This window comes from Pangasianodon hypophthalmus, chromosome 17, assembly GCF_027358585.1.
Source record: "Pangasianodon hypophthalmus isolate fPanHyp1 chromosome 17, fPanHyp1.pri, whole genome shotgun sequence".
NCBI lineage: Eukaryota > Metazoa > Chordata > Actinopteri > Siluriformes > Pangasiidae > Pangasianodon > Pangasianodon hypophthalmus.
This window is the reverse complement of record NC_069726.1, coordinates 16241199-16260848: the sequence shown is the minus strand read 5'-3', so window position 1 is coordinate 16260848 and position 19650 is coordinate 16241199. Positions and strand designations below refer to the sequence as shown.

General features: G+C 39.9%; 1 protein-coding gene across 12 annotated transcripts in view; it reads right to left on the bottom strand.

Moving 5' to 3' along the window:
• Positions 1-378: 378 nt before the first annotated feature.
• The window catches only part of nrg1 (neuregulin 1), an 82052-nt gene continuing 62780 nt past the window's right edge, over positions 379-19650 (bottom strand). For 3 of the 12 annotated variants that reach the window (XM_034312644.2, XM_026941814.3, XM_026941804.3), the window contains 8 exons: positions 11415-11553; positions 9591-9658; positions 6175-6198; positions 4588-4690; positions 4331-4463; positions 3907-4037; positions 3334-3525; positions 379-3199 (listed from right to left, as the gene is read on the bottom strand). In XM_034312644.2, the coding sequence (XP_034168535.2) occupies positions 2536-3199; positions 3334-3525; positions 3907-4037; positions 4331-4463; positions 4588-4690; positions 6175-6198; positions 9591-9658; positions 11415-11553 (1454 nt within the window). In that variant the 3' untranslated portion in view covers positions 379-2535. Of the gene's footprint in view, positions 3200-3333; positions 3526-3906; positions 4038-4330; positions 4464-4587; positions 4691-6174; positions 6199-8947; positions 9007-9590; positions 9659-11414; positions 11554-19650 lie in introns of all 12 variants that reach the window. The other 9 variants (XM_034312646.2, XM_026941808.3, XM_034312649.2 and 6 more) reach the window with 7 other exon arrangements.

The window sequence follows — 19650 nt, the reverse complement described above, 5'->3', positions numbered from 1 at the left end:
ATTACTTAAGGTGGAGAGAACAGCAGGAATGTTGAAATACCAACAGCACAGGAACTGCAGCAAAGCACATGTCTGGACATGTTTATGACACCAGTGATACTCTTTCAGGGAAATGCAGACGTCAATGTACCAAAGATCTCTCTGTATAGAGAACACTGAGAACACTGTCATCTGGCAGGTCTGAATTCCTCAAAGTAAAAGTGAAACTGGTGGGATGTCAGTTAGGCTTTTTGGCACCATATGTGTTATTCACAGGATTGTTTATACTATGTATGTTGTAATCTTTATATTCAATCTCAAAATATTCAAATAGCCGATCCTAATTTCCATGAATTTAAAATTAAGGATCTAATAAAAAAGGTGAGCAGCTGCAAACACTTCAAACCACACAGTATGTTTAGTATTTCACACAATAGTACATGAACATGGAGAGTTCTTTAATGAAACGTAGAAGAGTAGAGAGACCTGCAAGTCTGTGACTACTGCAATGGATTTGATTGACATCTGTGATCATGCACATTTAGTGCAATACATGCCTGCAATTGTCTTTTTGTGTGTTCATGCAGTTATCTTGACTATGGTTTATTTTGTGTTTCTCTTGCATTTGTAATGTAGTTGTAGTTGCAACAGTGTAGTCATAATGGACCCCACTGACACAGAGACCCAGTAAGAATTAACATATCATTTTACATGTCATTTATATGAAAAAGAAAAAATGAACATACAGTCTGTTCTTTGAAAAAACAATAAAGATTTCATGAATAATTAGCTAATGTTATGTCAGAAAAGTATCAGTGGTGAGATGGATACAAATTGTTAAGGAAGTGGGCCAAGAACACAAACTTGCTGTAATTGTCTTACATAAATTAAAGAACCCAAGCTGTTGGAGGCTTATTTACACAGACAGGCGTATCTGACAGACACTCCTTGGTTTGAAAGCAATGCATCATGGGGTATTTTCAAGCGGCTCTCTGTGGCTTAATGTTTTAGATGATATAATCGTACACTGATAATATAATCAGCTGTAAATTTATTCATATTGCATTTTACACTAGGCCTCCAACATTAAAAAAAAATCACGTGGGAATATAATGGAATGGTGAAAAAGTGAAACCAGTCTTATATATACTGATTTTATATATATATATATATTCAAATGTATATTTTCAACACTATTAAAATATAGACTATATCTGACTGACTATAGAAGGCCAAAGTAATAAATAAATAAATAAATAAATAAGAGACAAAATAAATACTATAAAATGCAGAATGTTATGGGCCAGATTTTGTGATGGCTTTTTTGATTATCTCAGGAAGAAAAACAAACAAACAAAAAAATGGTATTGGTATGGTATTCTGCAGAAATTATTAAAACACTCAAACTTTTCTCCAGTTCCCAAAAAAAAAAAAAAATCTAGATAAAGCAAGACTTGTTTTAGGGTGTTTTTGTTAAAATGAAAAAAATGAAGTTATGATTTGAACTGGACGAATATTGTTTAAGACTTTCTGGCTCCTGACACACTAAACAGGTACAATACAGAGATTTATAAAGTGAAGTAGTATTCAGAGGCATTTTATCCACCATTCAGCTTCATTATAAGTTTGTGTCTGCGTTTGCCACTCAGATGTGTGTGTTTTCTTTTTTTTTTTGTCTGGCATCATTTTTTAGGCTGCAAATTACATTTAAGCGAGTGAACCTGTTACACAAGTGATCACATCTGTAAAACGAAATAATACAACAGACACGTTGGAAATAATATAACATTGTACAAGAATATTGATGGGCGAATGCTTACATTTTCTGGCGTTTACTTTACAATGTGTAGACCAGTTCTTATATTGGTGCTGTACCTTCCCCACAATGCATTACTGTGAAGCCAACGGATGTGTTGAATTATTGACATAGTGAGCCATATATTCATTCAGTAACAGGCAAACTAGACAAATTCAACTGGCTTGATTCATAGCTTTCACTTACCCAATTACTAAATTTGATTTCTAGTGCTGAGCTTTAATAACCTTGTTACCAGCTGAGAAAGTACAAACTAATAATAACTAATATTACTTCAGTTTTATACTTTGAGATTCAGTTTTAACTGCTTTTTTTTTTTTTTTTTTTCTTTTTTTAATTGGTATGGATTTTGAAACTTCATATGCCGATTGTGAATTGTAGCAGAGCTGGATGCTGGCTCAAGGTCATGAATATATAGCTCAGTGTCATAATGGAGTTTCCTTTAGTTCTCCATTCTGAAATTAAAGGCACCATTGATATTGTTTCTGCCTTTGAAATACTGAGACCATATATACATACATATATATAACGAATGGCACTTTTTTTTTTTCAAGAAGCAAACACATTATATACACATTTAATTTATAAAAGACTTTTTTGCACTACATAACTAAAATAAAAGTTATTTTTTTATTTCCCTCAAATACTTAATTTATAGAAAATAAATGTTTAGTGTTTACTCTTAGTATCTTACAAGTATCCTTTTACTTATTTTTTTTTTTTCTATGGTATGTTCACTTTTACACAGCAATTGGATCTTGGTTAGCCATTACGCTGGCTAGTCTGCTCTGTAGATCGTCTTGTGGGGAGAGGCGCAGTGCGGCGTTAGTCCTGCTGCTGTCTACCAGCTCCAGCCCCAGCATAGCCATGCTTGCGACCCCAGCGTTCTGTATGAGGAACGGTGTGTCCTCAGCCATGCGCTCTTCCTCTGCCTCACTCTCTGAGCTGCTGCTTTCAGAGCTGCTTCCACTCTGCTCATCCTGACTGTTCTGAGATCCGGCTTTTGTTCTTTTAGAGTTGTGCATGGCCGTGGGGCTGTGAGGGGCGGATGTGGGTGGGGCACAGGGTACGGAGCTGTCCTCCTGCATGCTCTCATGCTGCTCGTCCTCTTGGATGTGCAGTGGGCTGGGTGGAGGGCTCATCTCGTCCAAGCCATGGTTGTAGTGGGCTGAGTTGCGGAGCTGCTGGGCTCGGCTGGGCTCTGATTTCTCTCTGAGCCGCGGGGGCGTGAGGAACAGCAAAGGGCGTTCCTCCTCACCCGATGGACTCATTGCCATGGATGGAATAGAGGTTGCCAGGCTGGGGAGAGGTGCTGACACTTCAGAGGGAGGAGAGGAGGGCGTTGCTGGGGAAAGCGACTTCACAGGCGAGAGGCGTGTCGGTGTTGTCACAGTCGAAACATACCTTACATAAAGAGGATGAATTTCAATTGTACAAATAACATTGCTGGTAGAAGAATCTTAAAGAATACTGTCAAGTGTTAAATAACATGAAAAAAACCCAAAACATCAGTGTTAGCAGTGTTGGGTTGACTTTACCTCTCACTATATGGAGAGTCTTTATAGGAATCTGTTGTTTCTCTGGAGGTTTTCACACAGGCGTTGACATCTCGGACTCCTCCGGTGGCATTTAGACGCCCGCGGTGACTTGGAGTGCCATTCCGGCTGTTTTGTACCCCAGAGATCACGCGACTGTCAGACACCACATTCTCTGGCTTTTTATTACTCCAACTGTCACACAGAGAAAAACTTATGGTTATACTAACAGCACAACTGAGAAGGCACGGATACAAAGAAAATCTACACCAGTGCAATTTGTTGTTCAAAGACAAAACCTGATGCTCATGATTACATTAGCTCTTATGATTCAAGCCTATTACACAATCTGTCTTATTAGACATGATGAATGACCTCTAAATCACAGTTTATCGCCTTACATCAGTCATTTAATTAATTAAAAACTAATTTCCTTCTTCTGGAATGCAATCAGCATTATTCATACAATCTAACGTCCTACTGTCCAATGCTTTACCCATGTTACGGTTTAATATAAAGCCCTGTTTTTCACTCTGTGGTCTGTCTACACTCTCAGAAAAAAAGAGGACGCTGTACCACTGGCTGAGGTTAGCAGTGATGGCGGTGGAAGGCTGAGTTGGCGATGTGTACTGGCTCAAGGTAAATGAAGTTTCTGTTTCCTTCTCGATCACATGCTGAGCAGGGACAGTGTTTTTCGATGCATACTGCTGAAATCAGAAGAAATCAACAGAATGTGAGCAAACATGCAATACTGTTGGTACAGATTTCTCTAAACCTGTTAACAGGTCAGTCTTTTCAGCTTGAATGCACATTTTACTTAAAATAATGCACCAGCACTTGTCACAGGGGTCCAAAATTAAAACTGTTTTGTTCACTTTCTTGCAATACTACAGACATTTTGGAACACAGAAATCTTCTTATGGTCATGCTGACTAGATTTAATTGAGGCCTTATCTTGTTTTAATTAGAACAAAGGGCCAGGCTGAGTGTGACCACTTACATTAACAAGCTGCAGGCTTTGTGGTGGTTGCTGGAAGTTTTGGGGGTACTGTGGGCCGTTGCCTATGTCAGCCATGGCATTACGCTTTCGTAAACTCTGCCTCAAGCGATCATGCAGCTTTTGCCTCTGTTTCCTGCTCAATGAACAAACACAGATCTGTTTAAAACCACATCTCACTGCTGCACATATCAATATATGAATCATTCATAAAATACAAACAAAGCCAACATTTAAATATCAATGGTAAATGGAATTACTTTGTCTTGCAGTAGGCCACCACACACATGATGCCAACAACTAGGAGAGCAATGCAGATGCCTGTTATTGTTAATATGCGTTTCTGATACAGCTCCTCAGCTTCTGGAAGACAGGACAAAGCTTTTTGTAACAACCCCACAATAACATCATTTCAAAATAAGGTTGTATTTAACCTGGAGGATTTGTGCAAATGAATTAATGTTACATAATTTTATTTGCACAAATCTCACACATATATTGTAGGTTTTGTTGTTGTTGTTGTTTTTTAATTAATAGAGTGGGAATGCATCTAGATGCAAATTGATGCAGGTTTGCTGAGTAGATGGTATTAATTAAAAGGGGGTTTGAAAATCATCACTTTAAATACATCCTCTGAAATGCATTCCTATAAATTTCCAGTACAGCGGGCATAGTTAATATACTACTCACATATGCATTTGGGTTAATTATGCTGTTTATGGATTAGGATCTTGAGGGTTGTATTCAATAAGACCTCAAATCTGTGAAATACTCTGTAGCATCTCCAGAACCAAAGCAGCAGTGATAGAATATTTGACTGTTTTTTTTGGTCATATACTGCTTTGGCTTGCAGATACTACGGTTTTTCACACACGCAAGGCTTTAGGAAACGGGACTAAAAGAGCAGCAGCACTTGGTCACAGGGCCTTTGGCAGGCTGGTAAAATGATACTGTCATATGCTACATGATTCAAATCCTACAGTGTGTGATGGAGCCATATACTCTTGCTTTATATCAATAACATCAACAGAGAGTTAGAAATAGTCTCTGTATATAGAATGTTTGATGCCCTGTGAGCAAATGCTGTTGCCAAAACTCAAAGTGTCCTGGTTAACAATTTATTAGTCCAGTTTATTGGTAGTAAACATCCTCTGAAACAGGCACACGACACAACTGCCATTACTATGTATAGAAAAAATGCAGGTACTTTGTTTAAAGGATAGAAGACTAATTGAAGAAACAAAAAAGAGAAAAAGAAAATGAGATGGAGATGAGAGAATGAGGCTGATGAGAGAATGAGGAGGAGAAAACGAAAGATGGGCAGAAGATGTTCAGCATACCTTGTGCAACATGCAAAGGTTGGAGGGATGCAGAGGAACAGAGCAAAGCAAAGACTGAAGGGATCCGCACATACAGCATAACCGCGGAGCAATTCATCTAATACTAGAGGGCTGTGTGTGTGGCTGTGTGTGTGTCTTGAACAGAACGTGTCAGAGGTCTGCATGAATAATTGAAGATATCCTTTACTGCCATTCAGGCTGCTTTGTGCTGATGCGCCCTGCGTATCAAACACTCTCGAGCACTGATGCAGTGATGCCGCATTTGAGCATTAAAACAATGGAAATATTGACTATTCTAAGAGATTGTGATTTTAAAGTCCTCATTCTTTGAGCAACTGTACTGTTGTGCAAAGAATTAACACAATAATGCAATGTGGTGCGAAATCACATATGTTATGGCTGTATGATCCCTTCATTTGCAAAAGGAAACTGGCTAGAGTTGAAGGAAAAAGGCTCAAGCTACTAGTCCTACAAGTCTGCAAACTAGAAGGAAGGAACAATTCATACCCATAAATTCAATCCCATGATGTTCTGCCGAGGCAGAAAAGATGACAAAAAGAAAGAAAGTACAGTTGGTTGGAGATTTGAGTGATAATGTCGTAATGATCACCTGGCTAAGCAAATATTTAGACAACTGTAAAGCACTAAGCAACTAGAACCCACACGCCTGAGCATCTTTCATCTTAACAATACATTGTCCAGCAATTCAAAGGCATGTATCATTACTGTTTCCAATACATTTCGTGGCTGCCTGTCATAAGTTAGTTATGAATTCAGTAAAATAGCATGCACATGCAAACATCACTGTGCTTGCATCGTGACACAGATTGGCCCTATTCTTTGAAACAGGAGCGAAACCTGTGTTATTCCACTGGTAACACCACCACATGTCTTTCATGCTGTTAGGGACATGCATCTTTCACTCAAGTACAGTATTTAAACCCTTGAGTGAGATGAAACCATAAGTCACACCAAAATCAAAACCAAAAGCTTTCACTGTTTTCACAGCCATGCTATTCATACATGTTAAGATATACATACAGACCCAACAACATGGATGTTGTACTCTCATCATGTATGAAAATATACACTCACCGACCATCTTATTAGGAACACCTGTACACCCGGTCATTCATGCTATTATCCTATCAGCCAATCACGTAAAAGCGCAGGCTCAATGAAACTGTACAACTGAAAATTGGAAACCATCTGCCTGATCTTCTTCCAGGTTTCAGCTGTCCAGTTTCAGTGAACCTGTGCCCACTGCAGCCTCAGATTCCTATTCTTGGCTGACAGGAGTGGAACCCGGTGTGGTCTTCTGCTGTTGTGGCCCATCCACCTCAAGGTTTGATGTGTTGTGCATTCTGAGGTGCTGTTCTGCTAACTGCAGTTTTTAAAGAGTGGTTATTAGAATTACTGTGGACGTCCTGTGAGCTCGAACCATTTTGACCATTCTCCTCTGACCTCTCACAGCAACAAGGTGTTTTCACCTGCAGAGCTGCCGCTCAATGGATGTTTTTTGTTTATTGCACCATGTTGTGTAATCTCTAGAGTTTATGTGAAAAGTTGAAAAAGTTGACAAGTTTTGGAAACAATTAAACAAGCCTGTTTGGCACCAAAAAAACATGCCATGTTCAAAGGCACTGAGAGCACATTTTTTCCCCATTCTGATGTTTGGTGCGAACATTAGCTGAAGCTGTTGGTTTGTATCTGCATGATTTTATGCACTGTGCTGCTGCCACATGATTGGCTGCTTAGATAACTGCATAAATGAGCAGGTGTACAAGTGTATTACATAAAGTGGGTGGTGAGTGTATTTGCAGTTACTGAATTGAATTGTATAGTGTCTATTATGGAAAGAGGAAAAAGAATGTTTACTGTTTTTAAAATGTCACATTTGAATACCAGGTTCAGTGACATCTAATAAACAACTGTAATCATGTTCATTGCCTGGATCATTTTTTTACTTATCTCCAGCAGTAGACATGAAGTCACTAGTTTAACCAAAATCTGCCTGAAGTTAAATGATAACTGCACCTGTTTTTTTCCCCACTGAGAGCAATGATTTGCTCTTGTGGAAGAACTGCTTCTGTGCCTAGGATTGCAAGTCAAGGTCCTAAGCTAAACTAGTGTAGCTGAGAGTAAATGTGCTGTGCAAACAGCCACAAAGTACAGCTCTACTGCCATGCTGATGCAGCAGATGCTCTTCCTCCATGGCCTCCATCACACTTCCAGAATGCTTGGAAGTAGAAAAATAGTGCTTTGGCAACATAAAAGGGAAGCCATAAAATAATTACCAACCCAAATTATAAACTGCTGTAGGTGCTGTGCTCAACAAGAAAACTGTGGCAGTATATATTGATTTTAGCTTCTTAGCACCCACTAGTCATACTGCACTGCTGGTCATGGAGATAAGAACAGTCTGTATCAATCCAGACAAATTGATATTTTAGCTTAAATACTAAAGATGGAGGAACAAGTGTGAGTTCAGTAGTCTGCTGTTCCATTTGTGACTGAGCCAGACTTTTCAGAGAGTCAACTTTATTTGTTCAGGTTCATGTTGGGTCCTGTATCTGCAAAATTGGCCTTTAAAGCAAAGTTTTTGCTTCTCATCGGAAAAGAATGTGAATGTTAAAGATTAGGCGAGTTAGTACTCAATCTCAAGTGACACAATAGCTATCTTATGTCACTCAGCAATAACACTCTGTGAATTTGTCAAAAAGACAAAATCCACTGCTGTTTTGACGATATATTCATAAGACCCCACATCAGTTTTGGTGTAAGGGCTTAGCTGCTGTTCACCTGGCTATAAGTTGGCTCTTCAGCACTGGTGGTTTCTGATTGAACTCTTTGGTCTCTGTAGAATCAGTAATAAACCTATATTGCATAATGTGGCACAAAACACTCCTGTCTGATTCTTTTATGGCATTTCCAATTGATTTCTGTTAGAAATGGCCTTACTCCTCTTACTTCCCTGGAAGGCTGTGGACTTCTCTAATGAAATACATCAAAATCTTTAGTTCACCTGTTTTCAAATTGAATAAAATGTTTCTATCCACTCCCTCCCTATTTAGGTTAATATTTCAGCATAACAAAACTAGGTTAAAAAATGCTAAACATGCGAGGAGTAGGTATGGTAAAGGACGTACAACAGAACCCCAAAACAGCACAGGAAACACCCTGATCTGACTACCAGGAAAAACAAAATGAAGCAATAGGAAATAGCATTGATTGAGCATGCTTCAATCCAAGCGCAGACAGGAAAAGGAAATAGACGTACTGTAGAAGCTGGCCATTACGTAGGTTTGGCAGCGATCACCAGTAAACTCATTTGGGCACCTGAGAGGGAAACAAAAAAGTCATAGAGAGAAGAGAGAAGAGAGAGAGAGGAAGTGAGTGGATACCCAAAAGTTCTCCCCGTGCCCATGTGCATTTCTGGTGTTCTCTGCAAAATGTGTCACAAACATTGTCAATGTTTGTTGAAACACACTCTTCCCAACTATTGGCCAAATCACAGTCCCAAAGTAACGGCTTGATTGGGTGAGATTAATTTCCAAGCAATTAAGTTGTCCAAAGAAAACCCCAAATAAATAAATCACACAACTTAAGGAGGATTTATCAAATCACAATGCAGTATCATCACCATGCGAACAAAACTGCATCAGCAACTGGTCCAAATGTCCTCCAATGGAGATGGCAGTCGCCAGGTTTAATGCTCGCTTCAAATTAGCAAGAGCAGTGATTAGTGGCTTAAAGCAGACTGTGCCACACACATTTCCAGGCCTGTCCACATCTAATGGAGGGGACAGATGGACAGTTATGAGTTATGGAGACTGTGATTAGGGAAATGGTAGGAGGAGAGAAAAAGCATATAACACCAGCTATGCAGCATGCGCTTGGGGAGGTTCAGTGGCTGCACATACGTTCTTGGTTTGAGACTCTGACAGGTTCTTTGATTTCACAGCGGATCCCTGTGAATCCTGGAAGGCACCTGAGAAAGGGGGCGGGGGTGGTGGGTGAGAGGGGATGAGCACATCGAAAAACTGACACTAAGCACAGAACATAATATCTAACAGCAGAGCATGACAAATTAGATTGCAATTACATTAGAACATTTATAAAATGTCGTTTGAGATATAGTTTGATGGTCCAAAAATGGACTTGGCTGCTTGTAAGGGAATAACTGCATTTCCTGGCCTGTAGTCATGTTTAAAGTTTAGGTAGGCATTAAAAGTGTAGTTGGATGCCAAGACCGGAGCTTTTTGGTAGGCCATCTGCTCTCTGATGACAGAGTCGGGCTTTCTAAAGCTCTGATAAAGGGAATCTAGTGGCGTGACTGGCACAGCCTCTGAGTCTATCCAGCTGTGCCTATTACAGGGTCTTAACAGCTGGGACAGCTGAGTCTCTCAGCAGAGAGTGGAAGAGAGAGACCGGGAGAGCTAGCAAGAAATAAGAAAGAAAATCCAATGTTTGACTGCTGAGAAAGGCTGAGAACATATAAGGTCTGTAATATTTAAAGTCATGGAATTGTGACATGAATATTTAATGGTGAAAGAGACATGAATGCTTGAAGCTTCTTGAAGCTTCTTCTGAAAATACTTCAAGATGGCTGGCTGCAGGGACACAACCACAGTGTGCCTTTCACTACACATCCTGTGTCAAGGTTCATCTCCTGACATGTGTATCAGACTATTGAGATCTCAGCACTCTCTGATCCCCGGAGACTCAGGCAGCCAGCCTGCTTCCGCACAGTATAGACATGAGTGAGAGGAAGAGTGAGAGAGAGAAGAAACTGAATGACAGCGACAGGCATGCTTTTCTTCTTGCCTGCTTTGTCCCGCAGTGTTTGCAGAACGAAAAGACACACGACAGCAGTCATTTTCTGCTTAGTCACTGAAGTATTTAATATTAAACCCAGTCTCTCAGTGGACTAAAAGTCTTATGTATTGTACGGCCACAAGCCAAAGTGTCTCCTTGGCAATGCTAAGCCTCCTGGTCCAGCATGTCATTAAAGATGGGTACAGCACGAGACTGCAAGTCATCAGAGCTTTTTCTTAATGATGCTAATGGATCGACACTCTTGCAGATCACTGTAATAGCAGAGTGTTTGAGAAGCTGAGACAACATTCTCTGTGCATCATGTCTCTATTGGATGTTTCTGTAATATAATGAACAAAACTAAGAGGTTAGTCTGCAATAGATCTGTGTGAAATACTCTGTAGTGCTGAGATGGCCCATAACCTTTAACTGACGTACAGTAAAAAGATATATAGCGGCCAATGCTGACAAACTGTTACTTTTCTCTCTCTTATTCATACATTCACCTGCTCCTTCACTCTACAGCAGGTCTTTCCCGTTCTTCCAGTCTATAGTCTTTACTCTCAGACAGCATGCCAAGTTTCAACGCCTGGAATCTTCTTTCCTGCTCGGTGGTTTTTTTGTTTTTTTTTTTAGGGAAAAATGTGGTCATGCCAGCACTTCCGAGTGATTTGCATATGTACGTTTTTACTACTAACAGATTCTGCATTGTGCTGGATTTAAAATTACATGTACAGCATGGAAAGGCCTCTATGACAACACTTTACATTAAAATCAGTAATGATATCCCTATAATAACAGCATGAGACAAAACGTATTCCAAATTATGTGAGCAAAATGTAATATGGAGTCTTACGCTAGACTATTTGGGTGTTGTTTGATTATTTCTTACTTGCATACTATATTTTATATTTATCCTTTCTTCTTACCTGCAGAGGTGTTTGGTGCTGTTGGGTGTGACATTCACAGTTAAGCACTCGCCCCCATTCACGCAGTAGCTCTTCTCCTCTTCTTTGCAACGCGTCATATGACTAGACGTCTTGGCTGACGCCGTGGTGCTGGTGGGAGCTAAAGAAAGAGATAGAACAGCTTAGTGCTCAGAGAATATGGACACTGATTATGAATTGTTTTTGTTTTTTGCTTAATTCAGTTCTAGGGTAAAGGAAGGCTGGTCCAAAATCGGCAGCTGTAGGAAATGCAGGCCGTGCTATCCTACTGAGCACAGCACTCACAGTGATACCAGATCTGCTAGCTCCTCTACAGGGACGCTGCAGAAATTGACACCCACATTGTGTTTGATCCCAGTGTCCTTCGTTGTTGCCAAATAGATTGCTGAATATTAGAGAAATATGAGAGGACAAGGACTGCACTGACAAGGCTTTGGATTATTGATGTGGTCCAAATCAATGCATACTGCATACCATGAATCCCAAATATCCCTTCCTTGAATATTATATTAGCAATATGTTCCAGGATGAGAAACTAGAAACTCTTAAACAAGCAAGCACTTTTTTAAACAACTAAATGGCTAGGCTAATACAGTGCAACACTAATCAGATGCTGATATAAAACCAAGTTAAAATATGGAAAAATTAACCTCGATTCTCAAAGCTTGGAAACACTAATAAAAATCAAAAGTCAAAAAGAGTGTTGCACAATATATAATAAAGCATGCTGACGTCTGAAGCTGCCTAACTGACTCAGACATGCCAACACATGAACATTAAGCAAACCAAGAGATTAACTGAGGAAAACCTCTGTAAGAAGAAAGAACTGTACAGCACTTTAAAAGAGCAGGTGTTACCTGTAATGCTTTGGTTAGATCTGGACAAATGGAGCCGCATCTTCTTCCCTGGCTACTGCTACACAGTAGGAGTCAATAGTCCTGATCAAAGTCTTCCTGATACTGGCCCGCACCAGTGTGGAAGCTCAACGCTCAACATTTTTAAACAAGCCCTTCCTGCTCCTGCTCTCTGCCTCCCACCCACGTCACACCTGGCACAGGCACGCTCACGTGGGGGCGATGCAGCTGTGCGCAACCAGAGACGTCATTGCTTTATTTCCAAGCAAATGAGCTTGTACCTCAGTCAGAAAAAGAACAAATATTTATGCATAAAGCAATGAACCAGGATGTCTAGCCCACTTCTTGTCACCGTATTCACACAAGAAGATGCTCCCTCTAAAATGATCAAGATTAACGACGTGCCAGAGCCTTGATCAGATGCTGAATCTGTTCACCGCCAGCCCCTCAATCATCGGCTGTGTGACTTCACATAGTAATCGATCAATAAAGCATGAGTTTTACGACCGGATTAATTCCAGCAGGAACTTTGTAGGAGAACATCAATAACCATCTTTAACTGGCATTTACATCACACAAAGTCCTTGTCCATTATTTCAAAATCTTAATGTGCGCATGATCTGAAAATCAATGGACTAAATGTTCTGAACAGATACTGCAACATCACGTCTCCTTCCTGAGAGACAATCGAGTTAGTTTAGAGATTACAATTGAGATGCCAGAGTGAAATCATAGGTCAGGGACCCTGTCAGGTAACCACTGAGGTGGCGGACGTCACCATTGAGTTAAATGCAATTCAGCCTCTGTGATCCATACCCCTGTTGTTCTAGACAACCTATGCTGGTTAAATAATTGACAGTGCAACAGATCGCTTTTGTCTCTCTAATCTGATTATTGTGTTTCTCCCCCATTAAACCTACAAGATCAGAAATCTGAGGCTGCCACAGATCATCAGTCAAGCACCAACAGCTTTCTTTGGCTCCAGAGGGGGAAAAAAGACTCAAAATAGATTAGCATATGTCTAAATCTCAAAAACAACACATAAAAAGAGAGCAAACAATGAGATGGGTTACCAGCACCAGAGAGGTAAAGTGTGGAGTGACAAGCAATGGAGTTAAAGTAAAATAGTCTGAAACAAAGACTATTCAGTTAATGCTATGCTTTTGGCAACTTGTCTCTCAAATGATAGACACTTAAACAAAGTAAAACTGCCACCATGCCAGCAGGGGACATGGGGTCTTTTCAAGGTGAGGGACAGAGCATCCAGACCATTCAGTTCACTTCTGAATGTGCTTCAATGTGGTCAAAGCAGGACTGCCTACTTTTAAGATGCCAGAGTTGAATTGAAATTCCACTGTTTTGAGAAAAAAAAAATCCACATTTTTAGCTAGTTCTTTCTAAACACTCAAAAGTCATCACAGCCAGTAAAGTAGGAGATGAACATAACTTCACCTGATTTAGTTTTTGCTTGCAGTACCCAGCAAGATAAGGGTACAAGCTGAAGTCACACCTAAAAGCAGGCAGTCAGGTTTTGGGTTTCAGTGCAGCAGGGCTGAGCACTAATTTTTTTCTAGACAAAGGCTGCTGGCTTGATCAGTTTGGGTACATTTGATATTTTTTTCCACTGTTGGTAGGAAACCCAAGCTGCTGAGGCCATGCAGACTGTGCGATGGTGCAACACTAGCTTCCTCCTGCTCCTCCTCCTCTGCTGCATTCACTGGGATAGCAGTTTTACTGCAGCACTGTGTAAATGTGGACAGTCCAGTCCGACAGTGCTAAAATGCAGATTCAGCGCTGCAGTGCACTAGTGAAGCCCAAACCTCACTGGTGCTCCAAAAGAGAAGCAACAATATGTGGTACACATATAAAGCTGATTAATTCATGTTGCCTATCTTTGGGTGTCACTCACAAATAACCAATTATTCTATTCACAGTCATCCACTAAGAATGATGCACTCACAGTGATGAATTATAAATCATTTTTTCTACTTTAAGAGGAGCTTTTGTGTCTGTGATAAAACACTGTTCTCCAAGTGTCAGGGTAAATAAGCAGTCATTACAGCCCCCTGTATCTGTCTCTGAAACCCAAAACTAATACTTCAAGATAAAACAAACAAGAAAAAAAAACCATTCCACATCTTTGCACTTTATCAAGCCTATAACTGGTGCTGAAATGATCTGAGGAGTCCCCTGAAGGTGGGTCAGATGGTGGGGCTGATGGAGCAGTTCCTCAGGTGCTACACTACAGACATGCCATCACTGCTACTGCTACAGCCAGACAGGACCATCAGATGATTCATTTCACACACGGCCAGCCAGAGCCTGCAGGAAGAGGCCACAGCATCTGTTTGTACGTAAAGCCATGGTGACTCTGTATGCACTCAATATGTAATCCAATGCAAGCGCCAGGTGGGTGTGCTTCCCACAGCTCTTGAGCAACAGAGAAACCGGCTCCAAGTTGTAGCATGTGTGGGCATTGTGCAGAGGAAAGGTGGATTTATGTTCAAAGCCTAATAAGGAAATAACTTCCTGTGAAAGCTTCCTCTAGATGGTTTTTGATCTACTACTTCATTTGTGCATGTTGTATCTCTCCCGATCTCACACCAACCATAATATAGTTACTTGAAGTGAAATAGACGACGCTTGTCAGGAAGGTTCTTTTTTTTTTTTTTTTACTAGTATTCCCTAGTATAAAAATTATTGTTATTTTAGGTCCAGCAATTAAACAAAAAAGGATCAGCCCTTACACTGGAATAAAACACTTAATATCCTTAAACACACCAAATTCAGGGTCTGGCTAGCTTTAGGAGGACTACAAGCATCATAATCTAATCTTTACAATCTTTATGACTATGTCATGAAGTGCAAAAAGCACATTTTATTATTTTAATAATTATTTTATAGTAGAAGTTGGAACTCAATTACATGCTTGTATGATCAGTATCCTGACCAGGGATACTGCAGGCTATAGGTTAAAACTCGACAGGGGGGCAAGCACAGGAAGCGTCGACTTTAATCATTCCAGTCATATATCTGCTAATTTCTTTCTCTATTGCCATGGACACAGTGGACACAGCACAGAACTCAACCAGCAGCTGAGCCCCATCACAGCTGATGATATGAAAATATAATATCAATATTGTGATAAATTCTGTCACAATATCCCTTTCTGAAATATTGCAGATATCATGATTAAATCTTTATTAAATTTTTACCTTTTAAAAAAATTACAAACTGACTGGAACCAGCTGTTGTTAAAATTTGGCCTGTAATCTTTAAAAATGTACAAAAAATAATATATTTTATATAAAAATGCTTTAATATAAAGGCAGATACACTGCACCTACATCGCTAAGCCTACAACCAGCAAACCAGCATAAACTACATCTAAAATGTATTCACCTTCAGTGTGATTGATGTGCTGGCAACACTGCTGACCGGTGCTAGAACCTCCAGGGCCAGCTCTTTCCCGACAATCTGCTGTCATTACAGAACTAGGCTGTTCTCTCCAATTCTGCCGAGATACCCACTGGCTCTCCTCCCTGATTTGCGGTCATCTATCATAAGGAGGTACAACTGACAGTGCATGCCTGAGGTGTTGAGAAGTTTGTGAATAGTTTTACAAAAGTCAGAAGGTGTTCATTCCCGTGTACGATGACGAGTGAGTCAGCAACAGTGTCAACCTTGTAAGTGTTAATTCCATACTGAGGATTTTGCTGTGTAACAAGAGCAGGACAGACCTGCAATGCAGTCAACTGTATAATTATAGCCCGGTGGTACATTACACAGCAGTGTAGCAGTAAGTGTTTTGTCATTTCACAAAGAAACTAAAAAAAAATCTTTGAATGTTTAAATTAAATTAGCAAAAGCTAAGAATCTAACATTTGATGTGTATTGATTAGCTTCCTGGCAACTGATGCAAGTAGACAACTATGCACCACACCAAGAATCAAAGTAGTCTACATAGACAAAAAAAAGAAGATCCATTAAGGGGGGGGAAAAAAAAAAAAATCACTAAATGCTCTGTACATGGTGATCCATGCTGCCACCACACCAGTATCTCCATCTCGATCTCTCTTCCTCTGCAGGGTACTCGAGCTTCTACTGCAGCATTTAGCCCCTGCACCCCAGAATAAGTACTAGGAGAAATCAATGTGAGGAAGCTACTTTCACGTGCATTGGAAAGGTGCAGTCTCCATGAGGTGAGGCTAAATGTCTCTAAAAGGATTAGGTGAAGGAGAAACCCAGATACATTGGGTAACTGCTTCTGCTGATTCACATTCTCATGAGTCAGCTTGTGCAGATGCTCTTGTTCACCTATAGGATTAAAAATGGAGATAGCTCAATGCAGGAGCTGTGCTGCACAGGATTAGCTATCTTATGCCTTTTTTCACTCTTAATAATACCGTATATATCTGAATATAACTTGCAGTAAGGTGATCTCCCATGTCTTAAAGAAAATGCAAGTGAGAAAGATTTTTAACCAAGCTAACCACTCATTACTTAATACTTCAAATATTTAAGGCTCAAACCCTAAAGAAACAGACAAACAAAAACCCAGAAAAGTGTGAAACTGAGGAAAGATTAGTTCTGCACAAGTGAGAGTAAATGAATTTATGTTTGGCTGAGCTTCACAGCAGCGCCACGTTAGTTGCCCCAGTATTGGGCCAGGAGAAGAGGTCTCCAAAACTTCCTTTATAGCACATAGTACTCACAGACATTAACAGACAGACAGACTGATGGGTTTACTGGGCATATCATGTATGCAATTTAGGAAGGTGTTAAAGCAAAATTAGTTTAGGACTTGAATGAATACAGAAAGTCAGTATCATCTCATGATAATACAGCAGGGTAATATTGGATAATATATCCTTTACTTAGGATGACACAGCACAAAAATACGGAAACAGACACAGAGCTTTCAGCTTCATGAACAGAGATACAATCAGCGTATTACACATGCAGTGACCTGAAGCTGAGTCATATGTGAATGTTAACCACACAGACTTATCAATTCCTAATCATCCAAATATTTGTCTAAAGGAGGAAATAACTTACAGTGCATTACATGACATAACTTCACTTATAAGATGTCATTAATTATTTATATTTGTAAATGTAAACTCTATAAGAAGGAAAATTGATATTTTAAAGGCTTACCTATAATGCAATTATACTACACTGTTACTGTAGACAGGTAGCTAATTTCAGCTCATTTCTATAGGCTGAAATGATCACACTGTCACAGAGATACCAGGGCATATATGACTGCAGTGTTTGTTGCGTGAACATTTATAGTGTAGATTATATAACAGAATGTCATTTACAGGATATTTTGAGCCACTCTGTAATCAGCTGTTGGGTAACAAACTAGCAATAAATGTCCTGTCTCTGTGTGTGCTCTGTGTGTCCGATTGTGTGTGTCTGTCTGAGTGTGAGTGTGTGTGTGTGTGTGTGTGTGTGTGCGCGAGACAGAGAGATAAGCTCTGTTAGGGACTTAAGGCGAATCACCACACCAGCATTCCTGTAATAACCACCTGAACACCGGGCCCAGGAACAGCACAAGCTAATCATTGAAACCACTGATAACTGGCATCTTTCGCCTCACCTCCGTCTAAGGCTTTATCAAAGTTTTAGCACTTTTACTGGAAAAAATGCTCATACAGAAGCACTGAATAAATATTTAATTTAATAGTGTTATTTCCATCACATTAATACAAATACTAATGTGATGGAAATAATGCAACAGCAGGTTACACCGCTCTGTGTACAGCATGACAAATCACTCTTCCACATTCAAAAGTGAGCAATATGAGACATCTCTTATCCTGCCCATAGTTGCCAACTGCCTCTACTCATTAGATTCTTATTAATTAACATTTGTCAGACCGGATCAGCCAGACACCGTATTGTTTGAAACTGGCCAAGACTGAGCCTACTGTCAAACAAGGCAGAGAGTTTAAAAGAATAATGGAAATCTGAATGTAATGCCCATGCACACTCCATTAGTCCACGGGCCATAAAAAGCAATATGAAGAGACACTTCACTGCCATCATTCTCTTCTAAATTCATCTCTTATAAACTCATTTGTCAAATGGAAAGATGCTTCTGTATCATTTTACATTTCACAATTATTAAAAAGCTCATCAAATTATGTGCAACATTAGAGCTGCGTGAATCAGCAGCATTTATACCACATTTTGTTTATTAAGCATTGTTGAAAGGAGTCTCCAGTGTCAGTGCAACAGTCAGAGGTGACTCTGACTGTCAAAGCTGTAACTTTCTGACCTGGGACAGTTTTCAGCATGGAGGGCTTTACAGTTTCTCTGTAACATGACAAGCTGATGTTTTCTGTCTTCTCATCAAAAGAGAGGGGAAAAAGAGGGAATGACTGTTTAGAGCTTCTATAAGTGATATGAGGAACTAACCTGTTTCACAGATTAATGTTCACAGATTAATGCACAATTATATAGTTACATTTAATGTTCCATAACATTAAACATAACTATAAATAAATTTTTAAAAAAGTATGACATCTCATTCTTTGATTAATAAAAAAAAATTGTAGTAATCATTGGCAAACTGTTAGAAAATAATTAACTTTGGGTTGGTAACAGTAATGGCCCGGTATGGCACCACACCCCATCGTAATTAATTAATTTTCAAGAGCAATTAAACAGTTGTGAAATGAAGAACAGAGCTGTACGACCCCTATATGATAAAGCTAGCTCATGTCCTCAGGACACAGGCCATTAAAATCTTTGATTTACCATCTTCTAACCTGCTCAAGTAAAACAGAAGAGGAAAGCAGGACATTAAGACAAGGGCTGGAACAAGGCATGAAGGAAGCAGCTAAGCCGCAGTTTAGGCTTCTTCATTTTTATGTCTTCACAGCTGACACTATGCATACTGAGCCAGTCAGTACAGGAAAATTAAACAAGGAGTCACGTCACAGCTCCTTAGAGAAGACAGCATGTGCATGAATCACAGACGGACAGAGAGAGTGGGTGGATTGTGCTGCACATCCTGAATTAACCTTCACTTTATGTCCTCTTTTACACAATGACAGTAAACATGCTACTCGTTGCTGCTCTGCTGCAGTGACCCATTACAGAGAAATATATTGCGGTGAAACTGATGGACAGGATGTATGACTCCGATATGTATGACATATCAGAGGAATACAGAGGCGACAGTTACTGTGGCGTGTTAATACACTACTGTAGGCTGCCGGTAGCACTGCAGCAGAAGGGGAGGTGTGGTGCACAAAAGAGTGACGGACCCCGCAAGGTGTGGCAGACAGAGAGGCGTGGGGAGAGAAAGACAAGAGGTGGGGGTGTTTAAACAAGGAGGAAAGAAGGAG